The 14,397-nt window shown below is 37.1% G+C and overlaps 1 protein-coding gene across 1 annotated transcript in view; it reads left to right on the top strand.

Moving 5' to 3' along the window:
• CCDC198 (coiled-coil domain containing 198) overlaps window positions 1–14,397 on the top strand; it is a 31,018-nt gene that overhangs the window by 806 nt on the left and 15,815 nt on the right. Inside the window, exon 2 of the mRNA XM_027111365.1 lies at window positions 1,874–1,956. Coding sequence (XP_026967166.1) covers window positions 1,874–1,956 — 83 coding nt within the window. The remainder of the gene's footprint in view (window positions 1–1,873; window positions 1,957–14,397) is intronic.

Below are 14,397 nucleotides of genomic sequence, written 5' to 3'. Positions count from 1 at the left end.
CGGATGGGGCACCCTCTCCTCAGCCCCTTATTCTTCATGGTCATACGCAAAACTAAGAGAATTTTTCCTATTATGATTGGAAGCTCTGAGCCAGATGTGGCTATAAATTCTCCTGGGATATTTCATAAGACATAGAATGTTTTATGACAACCATGATGATACTTAAACAGATGATACTTAAACTGACGTTCTAACTTGGGAAGAGATACATGCATATATATATATATGTATATATTTTATATATATATACACACACACACATATATATGCATGTTGTTTTTTCTTTTCTTCACATTCTGGATTATTAACACAAATAAGTTCCCATTATTGGCCATAAAGCCATATATTCCCTTTTAGCACCTAGTAGCTCTTACCTAGAATGATTTTCATGGCTACTTTCTACAGAACTGACAACCTTTGACTGGTTCTATATGGCCTTTTTTTTTTTTTTTTAATGTTTTCAACTTCCTAAGCATGCGAGTAGGAATATTCCTCTTAGTTCATTGAATAATTCCTTTTTTACCCAAACCTTCCATCTAGAGTTTTAAGATTTTGGTAACTGACAGGTAAAAGCTGATTCTAACATGTTAAGAGTCCCAACTGGGAAATGTTCTTATTTTTGAAATTGCAAAATCTCATTAAAAATAAATAACAACGATGGTAAGCATTCTGAACACTATTTTCAAGGGGCTGATATTCTAACCCCAGCTCCACCAAATACCAAATAGTATGACTTTGGGCAAGTTACTTCATCAATTTTCTTCACCTACAAATCAGGGGTAAAAGTAACACAGCCTATGCCATTTCAGCAGTATCAAATTAAATAACGGGGTGATATTACTCAAATCATGGCATAAAAATAAGTAGTCACATTGCTGAAAAAAATTTTGCTGGAAATATTTACATTTTTAAATGCAACATGTTTTTGGTCTTGCTCAATATACTGGCATCTCTCGAAAGAAAATAAGGACATAGAGAAGTTCTTAAGGTGATCATTCAAATGTCTTAAGGACAGAAACACATAATTACCCATGGATTTTTCCATTTAAAATGCAAAGTGGCACTATAGGATAGTCTACACGACAATCTAGAAATCAGAATGTTTCCAGATTGTTAAGAGGAAAGGACAAGAACGTCATTCATGTAGCATTGGTCACGGTAGTAGTCCCAAGGGCCCAGGATAATCAAACTGAAAAATGAAATCTATATTGATCTCTTGAGCTTCTCTGTTTCCTAATGAGGCTTAACTCTGTAGCCCTGGGTTATTTTATCAGGAAAGAATACTGATATGTTGTATTATAGTAGCAACTTGTGGGAATTCATTTCCCTAGATGGGGGGACTATTTAATTGGGAACATTCAATGCTAAACGTTGCATACTCCTATTACACACTCAAGCTCCATTTCTTTATCATCTCTCTGTCTAATACCTATCCACCTATTTATCTATTTTATCTGAAAAGAGAACTTATTTTCATTTCTTACAGCTATATGTTTTCGGATTTCCTATTTGAGGGAGATTTCATGAAATTAAAACAAATCAATAAGTTTCTATTTTCCAAGCTAAATTCTATGTCTGAATAACACTTGCACTCAATATGTGGTTAATTGTGCAGCTCTTCTTCTAAATATTAGTCTGGGGAGGAAATGATGAAAGCAGAAATTAAGTCCTGTATCTAGGCTAATATTTTATCATTTGCAGTTATGTAGGGCCCCTGCTTTATGTGTTTCATTTCCACATTCAACCTATCGGTTAGACATATAGAACTGAAGATACAAAATTGTGTTAACAAAGTCTAATAACTAATGACCAGTCTAATTTAATAGTAAATTGCTTTTAATAGTTTGTTTTTGTTTCTCTCCAACCCTTCAAGGACCGAGGGCCATGTATTTTGACATCCCACTGGAACAGGGAGAAACAAGTATTATTAAAAGGCATCCACCCCGAAGACTTCAAGTAAGACGCATTTAAAAGGCTTCATAAGGAATTTCTTGGATTTAATGGTAACATCCCTTTTTAACTATAATCATAGAAGAGGGATATTGACAATGACTAAGCTAATGAGAATGACAGTGTTGTTAAAGAGAATGTTGTCAACGCAAAAGCCATATTTCTTTAGGATTTCCTTTTGTAATGATTTCACTTTTAAGACCACCACCAAAAGAAAGAAGCATAGTACTAAAGACATAAACATAATGGGGCACAGAGGACCTGAATCTTGCACTTATTAGTTGGATGACTGTAAGGAAATCACTGTAATAAATAACAACAGTAACAACCACTACTACTATTCAATTACCACCTATTACAAGTCTGATACACTCTAAGCAACAATGATCTATATCATTCATTTAATCCTCATACCCCTCTATGAGAAAGGAAGTATTATCTTTGTTTCATACATGTGCTTCAGAGATTAAGTGACTTGCCCAAGGACAACAGAGGCCACATATCAACCAGGCCTCCAAAGCCTGTGCTCTTAACCATCAGCATAGATGATCTCAACAACCCTTCTATCCCTAACTTTTCATTGTTCTGAATGTTAACTGGTTGTCTAAATTGAGGACATTGGATTTCAAGGCAGCAAAGCAAGAGCTTTAAGGTAAAATACATTCACCTTAATAAATATTTAATGAATTCCCTGTAGAGAACTATAAATTTTAAGAACTCTCATCCTAGAAGGGGAAAGAGATCTGAGTGGGTCCTTAAAACTGAGCATCAGCTGAAAGGAAGGTCTGGGGCTCTCTTGTGAGCAGGATCTATCACTGACATTTGGAAAAGGGAATTGGAACTAAACCCCACCTGCTACACAACTCACCCAGGTGTCCGGACTAATCCCAGGGGTATTTGAGCTCATTTGTTGGGGATTATTTCTTTTAACGTTAGTTTTTATTTACCTGTCTTCTCCAGAAGCTCACAATCATTATTTGAAGTGATTATATCTTTTGGTCACACAGAAAAAGTATCTTTTCCCAAAATATTAGAAACCTCAAAATATTGCTTAGTTACTGGAAAATAAAGTGTAATTCTATCAAATTGATATCTAATTTTTGAGCATATCTCTAGCTAAAGTGGCAATTTTAAAAACTTACGTTTTATTCCTAAATCAAAGGTATCCTTTCAAAGGAGCTCACTTAATATATATTCCCGTGGAGACTCTAAGCCGAATAACTCAAATAGAAGATATCACTATAACTAGTGAAAAATATTTGTGTACCAACCTATAGTTCACAAAGTAGTTTTTTATATCTATCAACCCTAAATAAGCTAGAGTCAGGCTTTGATTCTCTCAAGTCCATCAGACTCAAAAAGAGAAATTTGGTATTTCAGAGTCAAAGACTGCATTCCCCACATCCCAGCCAACCACCTTAAAAATGAAGAATCAAGATGAATTATTTGAGCATAAAAACAACATCTCATTCAGTGTTACGTATTTAGTCACTAACACTTAATATGTATCCCTCGAAAGTTTATGAATAAAGGAATGAATGAACAGATGAATGAATGAGACCCATTATCCCTGGTGGGAAAAAAAAATCAAAGTGAGCTCCCTGCTATTTCAGACCTGTAACATAACTGTATTAGAAGTCAAATGGACTAGCCAAAGCAACCAATGCGATAAATTATAAGGATATAGGAGTGTTTTAAGGAACTCAAAAGCTGGGAGGCATCTAGACTTCGGAGAAGAGCTATGTCTTGGAACCTGAAAGGCAGAAGAACTCTCTCTGTGCATTTGCTTTAATCTCTTCTTGCAGGTCGACTTTCTCTAGTCCTCAAGACCGCTTGGTGAAATATGGCCACCTTGAATTTGCATCTTATAATTCCAGCCAAACCGACTAGTCTGGCCCTCTTGGGTCTGATTCAAAATTCCTGGGAGAAAAGATGCTATTGGCTCAGTTTAGCTCATGATTCTAGCTCTGTTCCAATGAGCTATGACCAGAGAATATGCTCATGCAGTAGAAATGTGGGCAGGGGAGCCCTCCCCACCGCCACCAAATGCCACTCCCCACCAAATGCCACTCCCCACCAACTGCCACTCCCTATAGATTCTAGAGGCAGCTCCCAGAGAAGAGTGAAATCACTGTGAACTTGGCAGACACTCCCAAAGATATAAACTATAATTATCTTCACAAATGAGGCTCAGCACATTTTCTACCAAAAATGGGTTTTTGAGAGAATAATAACCTCTGGGTTCCCATGACACGCTAATTAATAGCCTAACCTTTGACAAAGAAAATTCTAAAAGTATTTTTAATTATTAAACCAAAGCTAATTGCATCCTAAATAATTTGAGTTTCATATTTGGCGTACTCCACTTCCTGAACATCTACTCAAGTAAACAGCAGGTCCTGAACTAAGGTTCTCCAACTCGGAGTGGCTAAGATCTGAGAAGCTCTGCCAGGGAACACTGAATCAAATGTACTCGCCCCATGTTGAAGAGTTGACCATCACCATCCCTTCTGGGTGATTCACCTTCTCATCCAACCATCTCAGGTCCAGCCTAAGGTGGAGATGGTCCCCCACTCCCACCGCACCCCACGTATAGAGTTTCCTCAGGTGATCTCCTTGGATGACTCCCTCATCTCCAAAGATTTTCTTAAAGCTCACTTTCCCTATAAGGCTTATATGACAGCATATTGACAACTGTAGCCCTTACTCTGGCACTCCTGATCCCCTTGACCCTTCACTGTCTTTTCTCTGGGGCGCTTATTTCCATCTAACACACCAAGCAATTTGCTTATGTGTTAAGTTCATTGTGTGTTTTTCTTTTTTTTTTTTACTACCTGCACACTCCACCTCAATGCTAGAATATAATCTTCACAGGGGCAGGGAATTTTGTCTGTCATCTTCACTGATATCCAAGTGTCTAGAACAGTAGCTGGCACATAAAGGGTGATCACTAAGTATGTGTTAATCAGTGTTGAAAGAATGAATGGAGAGAAGAGAAAGATGAGCATAAAGACGGCTGGTGAGGGATGAGGAGAGTGATTCAGACCTGAATGATTTCATTATACTCTTTGAGGTATTAGACAATTTGTCACAAACTTATTCTCTTTCCTTACTTATTCTAATCCTTTGCCCATTTTCTATGATCTCTTTCTTTATGATCTGTGACAGTTCTTTATATATTTTAGATGTAGTCCTTTGTTAGTTATATGTGTTGCAAGTATCTTCAATCTATGGTTTGCCTTTTCATTTTGTTGTGTGTATGTGTGTGTGTGTACACAAAGACTTTAATGTTGTCAGATTTCTCAATCTTAATGTTTTGTATCTCATATCTTGTCAAGGAAAATTTTTAATTCCCTAAGTTCATAAAGATATCCTTATTTATTTCTAAAATTTGTAATCTTTAACTTTTCACGTTTAGGTCCTAATCCATCTTAAGTTCATTTGTATGCAGGTGTGAAATTGGAAGCTAATTTTACGTTTTTTCCATTTGATTATTTTATTGCCCCAGAACTGTTGATGGAATCATCCATTGTGACCACTGATTTGAAATGTTACTTCTGTCACGTATCCAATATCCAGATCTTAATGAGTCTGCTTCTGAGCTGTCTCTTCTGTTGCACTGGCCTACTTGTGTATCTACAGGAATTCCATCCTGTCCTAATTACGTACCTTTAAGCTAAGTCTTAATATCTAGTTTGACAAGTCCCTTCACCTTATTCTTCTTCAAAATTGTCTTTGCTATTTACAGTCCTTTGCTCTTCCATGTAAAGTTTGGATCTTCTTGTCAAGTTCCACAAAAAAACCTTGTCATTATTCTGATTGGAATGTATTCATAGATTAATTTGGGGAAAATTAACCAAGTTTACAATACTGAGTCTTTTAAACCATGAACATGATGTAAATCTCCATTTAGCCACATTTTCTTTTAGATCTTTCAATAATGTTTCATAATTTCTCCACAGGGGCCTTGTGTGGTATATTTTTAGGTTTGTTTCTTGATACCTGTATCAGTCAGGGTTCAACCAGAGAAACAGAACCTATAGAAGGAGACATATATTAAGAGACATTGCAAGGAATTGGTTACATGTCAGTGGAGGTGGACTGGCAAGGCAAGTTTGAAATCATAGGACAGGCCGTCAGGAAGGGCAGACTGGAACTGTAGGGCATGAGGTGAAGCTGCTGTCCACAAGAAGAATTTCCTCTTCTGGAAAACCTCAGCTTTGCTCTTAAGGCCTTTCAATTGATTGAATCATGCCTACCCAGATTATCTAAAATAATCTCCCTTAAAGTCAACTGATTATTGGCTTTAATCACATCTACAAAAGAATTTCACAGCAACACCTAGGTTAGTGTTTGAATAACTGGACACTGTAGCCTAGCCAAGTTGACACATACAACTGGCCATCAAAATACCTCATTTGGTTTTTACCTCCTACAATGAATGAGGTATTTTTCCCATTTAATTTTCTAAATGATTATTATTGGTGAATAAGAAAGCTAATAATTTTTGTGGGGACTTCCCTGGTGGCACTGTGGTTAAGAATCGCCTGCCAATGCAGGGGACACGGGTTCGATCTCTGGTCTGGGAAGATCTCACGTGCCACGGAGCAACTAAGCCCGTGCGCCGCAACTACTGAGCCTGTGCTCTAGAGCCTGCGAGCCATAACTACTGAACCCATGTGTCACAACTACTGAAGCCCGTATGCCTAGAGCCTGTGCTTCACAACAAGAGAAGCCACCACAATGAGAAGCCTGCACACCTCAACGAAGAGTAGCCGCCACTCACCACAACTGGAGAAAGGCTGCACACAGCAACAAAGACCCAACACAGCCAAAAAGAAAAAAAAAGAAAGCTAATAATTTTTGTGTATTAAATTTTGTGTTCTACAACTTGATTGAAATACCTTGGTGATTCTAATTGTGTATAGATTCTTCCTGACTTTCTATGTAGACAATATCTTCTATAAACAGAAATAATTTCTTTTCTTTCTTCCCAATTGTTCCTTGTACTGGTTTTCTTGACTTTTGCATTGACTAAAACTTCCCTTGCAATTTTGAACACAAGCAGTAATAATGGACATCCTTGCCTTATCTGTGACATTAACGGGACTGGTTCTAAAGCGAAATACATTCGCAATAGGATTTTGATAGATGCTCGTCAGAGTCCCGAAAGGAAAGAGATGGTACATTCGAATTAGGACAATTCAGGGAAGTTTTCTTTACAGGTAATTGTACCGAGGTTTGGATGAAGGGAACCAGAGGGGGTATTGCAATAACCACTAGCGGCAGTAAGAAGTAGCTATATCTAGGCCAAGGGACTTCTAGAACCTGGAAGGGAAGAGTGAGGTAGAGGGAGCTGCTCTGAGGGAAACAGTGGGACACAGCCAACCCAACATGCCTTGCAGGGAGGAGATAGAAGAAGAACTATCCTGACCTCATTCTCTTTCTCCTCTCAGATTTCCTACCATGATTCTTTAGCAGTTGAACCCAATAGGAAGCCAGAAGGCAGGAGAAACTGCTTACTCGTTATAGGCAGAGAACAGGGTAGAGAAATGTGATAAGTGGATCTGGAGAAACAAATGGAAGATATCTGTCACAATGCTGTTTACTAAATTATGGGCATTTCTCTCATTTCTCTTATTCCTGGTAGGCTAAGAGTTTTTCCCAGGACTGAGTGTTAAATTTTATTGATGTTTTCCCTCCATCTAGTAAATAATCTATTAAAATGATCTTATGGATTTTCTTTTTAACCGGTTGACCTAATATATCACACTAATAGATTTTATGATGTGAACCATGCTTGCATTCCTGATATAAATCCTACTGGGTCATGAGATACATATATAAATACACTGCTGAATTTTATATGCTTAGGATTTTTGTACCTACTGATATTTTCGTAAGTGGAGTTGTTCTATAATTTCCCTATGCTGTCTTTTTCCAGTTTTTTTTCTCGAGGTCATACTAGTTTTATAAGAGGAGTTGATTACCTTTCCATTTTTTCTGTTCTCTAAAACATTTGATTTAACATAGTTCTTATCTGTTCCGTAAAAATCTAATAAAACAGGCCTGTGAAACCATCTTTGACCACCTGGAATTTTGGGGAAAGAGAAATTTTCCTGCTTACTTAATTAGTAAAAGAATGGTTCTTAGTTGATTTAGATATCTTATAGGTATCTTATTTCTTCCCGATGCAATTATGTTAACTTATATTTCCCAGAAAATTATCCATTTACCTAAGCTTTTAAGTTTATTGTTATAAAGTATAAAGTCTTAGCTTCTTATTCAACTTTTTGATAATGCCTGTAAAACAAATCTTCTGGCTTACGTTTTGATGCAGCTCTTGGACTGGGGAAAGAGGTGAGAACAACTCAGCCCCCGAGTTTAAACTCAGACCGCTGTGAGCCTGCCTCTGCTTTCCCTTCTTATATGGAGCATTTTTGAGGTCTCCTTTAGCCTACAGTAATAACTCACAGCCATCAGGAGCCCTAAATGCCTTATGAATCAGCTTCCCCCAAGTTTTCTGTTCCATTTTCTGATCCAGAGAGATATTTTTCTTGTATTAAAGCCTGACCACATCTTATTTGGTTTATGTTTTATTTTTCGTTGCTGGTTATTTGAATCAAAGAATGTTACTGAAATGTGAACTCACTGCAATGCCTTGGCCTTATAGTTTCTTGCTCCAATCTGTCTTGGACACCTTTACCTTCTTCCCAGAAACTTAAAAGACACATTCTTAAGTCACGATACCAAACAAACTTTACAGTTCTTCGAATTGCTCCTACCCACCTTTCTCTTCCTGTTAGTAAACATAACCAACCATCTCAGGTTAGTGGTTGTCATCAGGCTCTGTGCCTTACGCTTGATTTAATCTCCTTTCCAGAATCTCCTAGCTGACACGCCAACTGATTATCCTGACCATTTGTTTTCTTTGAGAAGCCAAATAATCCAGAAATCGTTAGACAAATAATCATTTTTTATACCATGAAATAAAAACAAGCATCCTTCTACCAATTCTCCAGTAATTCCTCCCATTGTATTCTCTCCGAAGATGATGAAGTGAGGCATCTTGCTTCCCAGGCAGGGAAAAGAAACATTGATATGAACCCAGAATTCTGAGGCAATTTCATTTGACTGGTCTGTTTGGAGATGCCAATTTTCCAACACTTTTTTCTGCAGTGCTTCTCAGGGCAAGTGCAGACGATTTAACCAGGGGATCCTATTTGCAATGTTAGCTACTGCCATCTAGTGCCGTTTGTGGAGGAATGGCATTCTTTAGGTTCTTATCAAAGGCCAGAAAGAAAGTCATTGCCTGGAGAGAGTACTTAAAGATACTTACTACTTAACCATTATCAGAACTGAAAATGAGGCTGAGAATAGAATCATATATATTCATACTTTCAAAGAAAAAGCTGGCTCTAGAACTTATGGATAGACTATTTTAAATAGCTGAAAATATTTAAATAGCAGGCTTCTTCAGACTCAATTTTTCAATAATGCTCCACAAACAAATCCTCCCTGGTCTATTTTGATGTAGCGCCTTTACTGAGTGGAGGGAGTCTGGAGGCCAGTGGACACCACCCTAGGAAATCTTCAGAATCCTCTGGAGAGTTTTGAAAAATACATATTCCAAAGAAACAACTGATAAGCTCGACTCCATTAAAATTAAGAACTTTTGTTCTGTGATAGACAATGTCAAGAGAATACGAAGAGAAGAAGACATACAGATGGCGAGTAATCATATGAAAAGATATTCAACATCATATGTCATTAGGGAATTGCAATTAAAACAACAATGAAATACTACTACACACCTATTAGAATGGCCAAAGTCCAGAGCACTGACGACACCAAATGCTGACACGGATGTGGAACATCAGAAACTCTCATACATTGCTGGTAGGAATGTAAAGTAGTACAGGCACTTTAGAAGACAGTTTGGCAGTTTCTTACAAAACTACACATATTCTTACCAGACAATCTAACAATCACTTTTCTTGGTTATCTACCCAAATGAACTGAAAACTCATATCCACACAAAAATCTACACACGAATGTTTATAGCAGCTTTATTCATAATGCCAAAACTTGGAAGCAAACAATATGTCCTTTAGTAGGTGAATGTATAAATAAACTGTGGCATATCCAGACAATGGAATATTACTCAGCAATAAAAAGAATTGAGCTATCAAGCCATGAAAACACATGGAGGAAACACAAATGCATATTGCTAAGTGAAAGAAACCAATCTGAAAAGACTACATGGTATATGATTCCAACTTGATGACATTCTGGAAAACGTAAAACTGTGTAGACAGTAAAAATATTAGTGGTTGCCAGGTGTTTGTGGGGAGAGAAAAATGAGTAGGCAGAGCACAGAGGGTTTGGGGGACTGTGAAACTGTCTATATGATGCTACAATGGTGGGTATATGTCATTATACATTTGTCCAAACGCAGAGAATGTATAACATCAAGAGTAAGCCTTAATGTAAGCTATGGACTTTGAGCAATAATGATGCATCAATGTAGGCTCAATGATTGTAACGAATGTAGCGCTCTAGTGAGGGATGTTGATAGTAGGGAGGTTGTGCGTGTACGGAGATGGAGATATGAGAACTCTGTACTTTCTGCTCAATTCTGCTGTGAACCTAAATCTCTCTAAAAAATAAATTGTATTAATCAAATATATACATGTAAATATATATAAAAATTTATAATACATATAAAGATATATAATACATATAAATACATACATGTGTATGTATATGTTTTAACATCTTTATTGGAGTATAATTGCTTTACAATGGTGTGTTAGTTTCTGCTTTATAACAAAGTGAATCAGTTATACATATACATATGTCCGCATATCTCTTCCCTCTTGCCCCTACCTCCTTCCCACTCTCCCTATCCCACCCCTCTAGGTGGTCACAAAGCACCGAGCTAATCTCCCTGTGCTATGTGGCTGCTTCCCACTAGCTATCTGTTTTACATTTGGTAGTGTATATATGTCCATGCCACTCTCTCACTTTGTCCCAGCTTACTATTCCCAACCCCTGTATCCTCCAGTCCATTCTCTAGTAGGTCAGCGTCTTTATTCCCGTCTTGCCCCTAGGTACTTCTGACCATATTCTTTTTTTTTTTTAAGATTCCGTATATATGTGTTAGCATATGGTATTTGTTTTTCTCTTTCTGACTTAATTCACTCTGTATGACAGTCTCTAGGTCCATCCAACTCACTACAAATAAATCAGTTTTGTTACTTTTTATGGCTGAGTAATATTCCATTGTATATATGTGCCACATCTTCTTTATCCATTCATCTGTTAATGGACACTGAGGTTGCTTCCATGTCCTGGCTATTGTAAATAGAGCTGCAATGAACATTTTGGTACATGACTCTATTTGAATTATGGTTTTCTCAGGGTATATGCCCAGTAGTGGGATTGCTGGGTCATATGGTAGTTCTATTTGTAGTTTTTTAAGGAACCTCAATACTGTTCTCCATAGTGGCTGTATCAATTTACATTCCCACCAACAGCACAAGAGGGTTCCCCTTTCTTCACACCCTCTCCAACATTTATTGTTTGTACATTTTTTGATGCTGGCCATTCTGACTGGTGTGAGGTGATACCTCACTGTAGCTTTGATTTACATTTCCCTAATGATTAGTCATGTTGAGCATCCTTTCATGTGTTTGTTGGCAATCTGTATATTTTCTTTAGAGAAATGTCTGTTTAGGTCTTCTGCCCATTTTTGGATTGGGTTACTTGTGTTTTTGATATTGAGCTCCATGAGCTGCTTGTATATTTTGGAGATTAATCCTTTGTCCAGTGCTTCATTTGCAAATATTTTCTCCCATTCTGAGGGTTGTCTCTTGGTCTTGTTTATGGTTTCCTTTGCTGTGCAAAAGCTTTGAAGTTTCATTAGGTCCCATTTGTTTATTTTTGTTTTTATTTCCATTTCTCTAGGAGGTGGGTCAAAAAGGATCTTGCTGTGATTTATGTCATAGGGTGTTCTATCTATGTTTTCCTCTGAGAGTTTTATAGTGTCTGGCCTTACATTTAGGTCTTAAATCCATTTTGAGTTATTTTTATGTATGGTGTTAGGGAATGTTCTAATCTCATTCTTTTACATGTAGCTGTCCAGTTTTCCCTGCACCACTTATTGAAGAGGCTGTCTTTTCCCCATTGTATATCCTTGCTTCCTTTATCAAAGATAAGGTGACCATAATGTGCATGGGTTTATCTCTGGGTTTTCTATCCTGTTCCTTTTATCTATATTTCTGCTTTTGTGCCAGTACCATACTGTCTTGATTACTGTAGCTTTGTAGTATACTCTGAAGTCAGGGAGCCTGATTCCTCCAGCTCTGTTTATCTTTCTCAAGATTGCTTTGGCTATTCGGGGTCTTTTGTGTTTCCATACAAATTTTAAAATTTTTTGTTCTAGTTCTGTGAAAAATGCCAGTGGTAGTTTCATACGGATTGCATTGAATCTGTAGATTGCTTTGGGTAGTAGAGCCATTTTCACAATGTTGATTCTTCCAATCCAAGAACATGGCATATCTCTCCATTTGTTTAATATCATCTTTAATTTCTTTCATCAGTGTCTTATAGTTTTCTGCATACAGGTCTTTTGTCTCCTTAGGTAGCTTTATTCCTAGGTATTTTATTCTTTTTGTTGCAATGGTAAATGGGAGTGTTTCCTTAATTTCTCTTTCAGATTTTTTATCATTAGTGTATAGGAATACAAGAGATTTCTGTGCATTAATTTTGTATCCTGCAACTTTACCAAATTCATTGATTAGCTCTAGTAGTTTTCTGGTAACATCTTTAGGATTCTCTATGTATAGTATCATGTCATCTGCAAACAGTGACAGCCTTACTTATTCTTTTCTGATTTGGATTCCTTTTATTTCTTTTTCTTCTCTGATTGCTGTGGCTAACTTCCAAAACTGTGTTGAATAATAGTGGTGAGAGTGGGCAACCTTGTCTTCTTCCCGATCTTAGTGGAAATGGTTTCCGTTTTTTACCATTGAGGATGATGTTGGCTGTGGGTTTGTCATATATGGCCTTTATAATGTTGAGGTAGGTTCACTCTATGCCTACTTTCTGGAGGGTTTTTATCATAAATGGGTGTTGAATTTTGTCAAAAGCTTTTTCTGCATCTATTGAGATGATCATTCATAGGGTTTTTCTCCTTCAATTTGTTAATCTGGTGTATCACATTGATTAATTTCTGTATATTGAAGAATCCTTGCATTTCTGGGGTAAACTCCACTTGATCATGGTGTATGATCCTTTTAACATGCTGTTGGATTCTGTTTCCTAGTATTTTGTTGAGGATTTTTGCATCTATGTTCATCAATGATATTGGCCTGTAGTTTTCTTTTTTTTTGTGACACATTTGTTTGATTTTGGTATCAGGGTGATGGTGGTCTCGTAGAATGAGTTTGGGAGTGTTCCTCCCTCTGCTATATTTTGGAAGAGTTTGAGAGGATAGGTGTTAGCTCTTCTCTAAATGTTTGATAAAATTCGCCTGTGAAGCCATCTTGTCCTGGACTTTTGTTTGTTGGAAGATTTTTAATCACAGTTTCAATTTCAGTGCTTGTGATTGGTGTGTTTATATTTTCTATTTCTTCCTGGTTCAGTCTCAGAAGGTTGTGCCTTTCTAAGAATTTGTCCATTTCTTCCAGGTTGTCCATTTTATTGGCATAGGGTTGCTTGTAGTAATCTCTCATGATCCTTTCTATTTCTGCAGTGTCAGTTGTTACTTCTTTCTCATTTCTAATTCTGTTGATTTGAGTCTTCTCCCTTTTTTCCCTTATGAGTCTTGCTAATGGTTTATCACTTTTGTTTATCTTCTCCAAGAACCAGTTTTTAGTTTTATTGATCTTTGCTATTGTTTCCTTCATTTCTTTTTCATTTATTTCTGATCTGATCTTTATGATTTCTTTCCTTCTGCTAATTTTGGGGTTGTTTTGTTTTTCCTTCTCTAATTGCTTTAAGTGTAAGTTTAGGTTGTTTATTTGAGATTATTCTTGTTTCTAGAGGTAGACTGTATTGCTATAAACTTCCCTCGTAGAACTGCTTTTGCTGAATCTCATAGGTTTTGAGTTGTCATGTTTTCATTGTCATTTGTTTCTAGGTATTTTTTGATTTCCTCAGTCATCTCTTGGTTATTTAGTAGCATATTTTTAGCCTCCATGTGTTTGTATTTTTTACAGTTTTTTTTTAAATTACGTAAGTTATTTATTTCTGGCGGCATTGGGTCTTCATTGCTGCACGTGGGCTTTTCTCTAGTTGTGGTGGGCGGGCACTACTGTTTGTTGCAGTGCATGGGCTTCTCATTGTGATGGCTTCTCTTGTTGTGGAGCATGGGTTCTAGGTGTGTGGGCTTCAGTAGTTGTGGCTCGAAGGCTCTAGAGCACAGGCTCAGTAGTTGTGGTG

This window comes from Aethalodelphis obliquidens, unplaced genomic scaffold, assembly GCF_003676395.1.
Source record: "Aethalodelphis obliquidens isolate GAN/ISIS:26980383/991018 unplaced genomic scaffold, ASM367639v1 scaffold10, whole genome shotgun sequence".
Taxonomy (NCBI): domain Eukaryota; kingdom Metazoa; phylum Chordata; class Mammalia; order Artiodactyla; family Delphinidae; genus Aethalodelphis; species Aethalodelphis obliquidens.
Note: the sequence above shows the minus strand (reverse complement) of the source record. Positions and strands in the feature narration are given on the sequence as shown.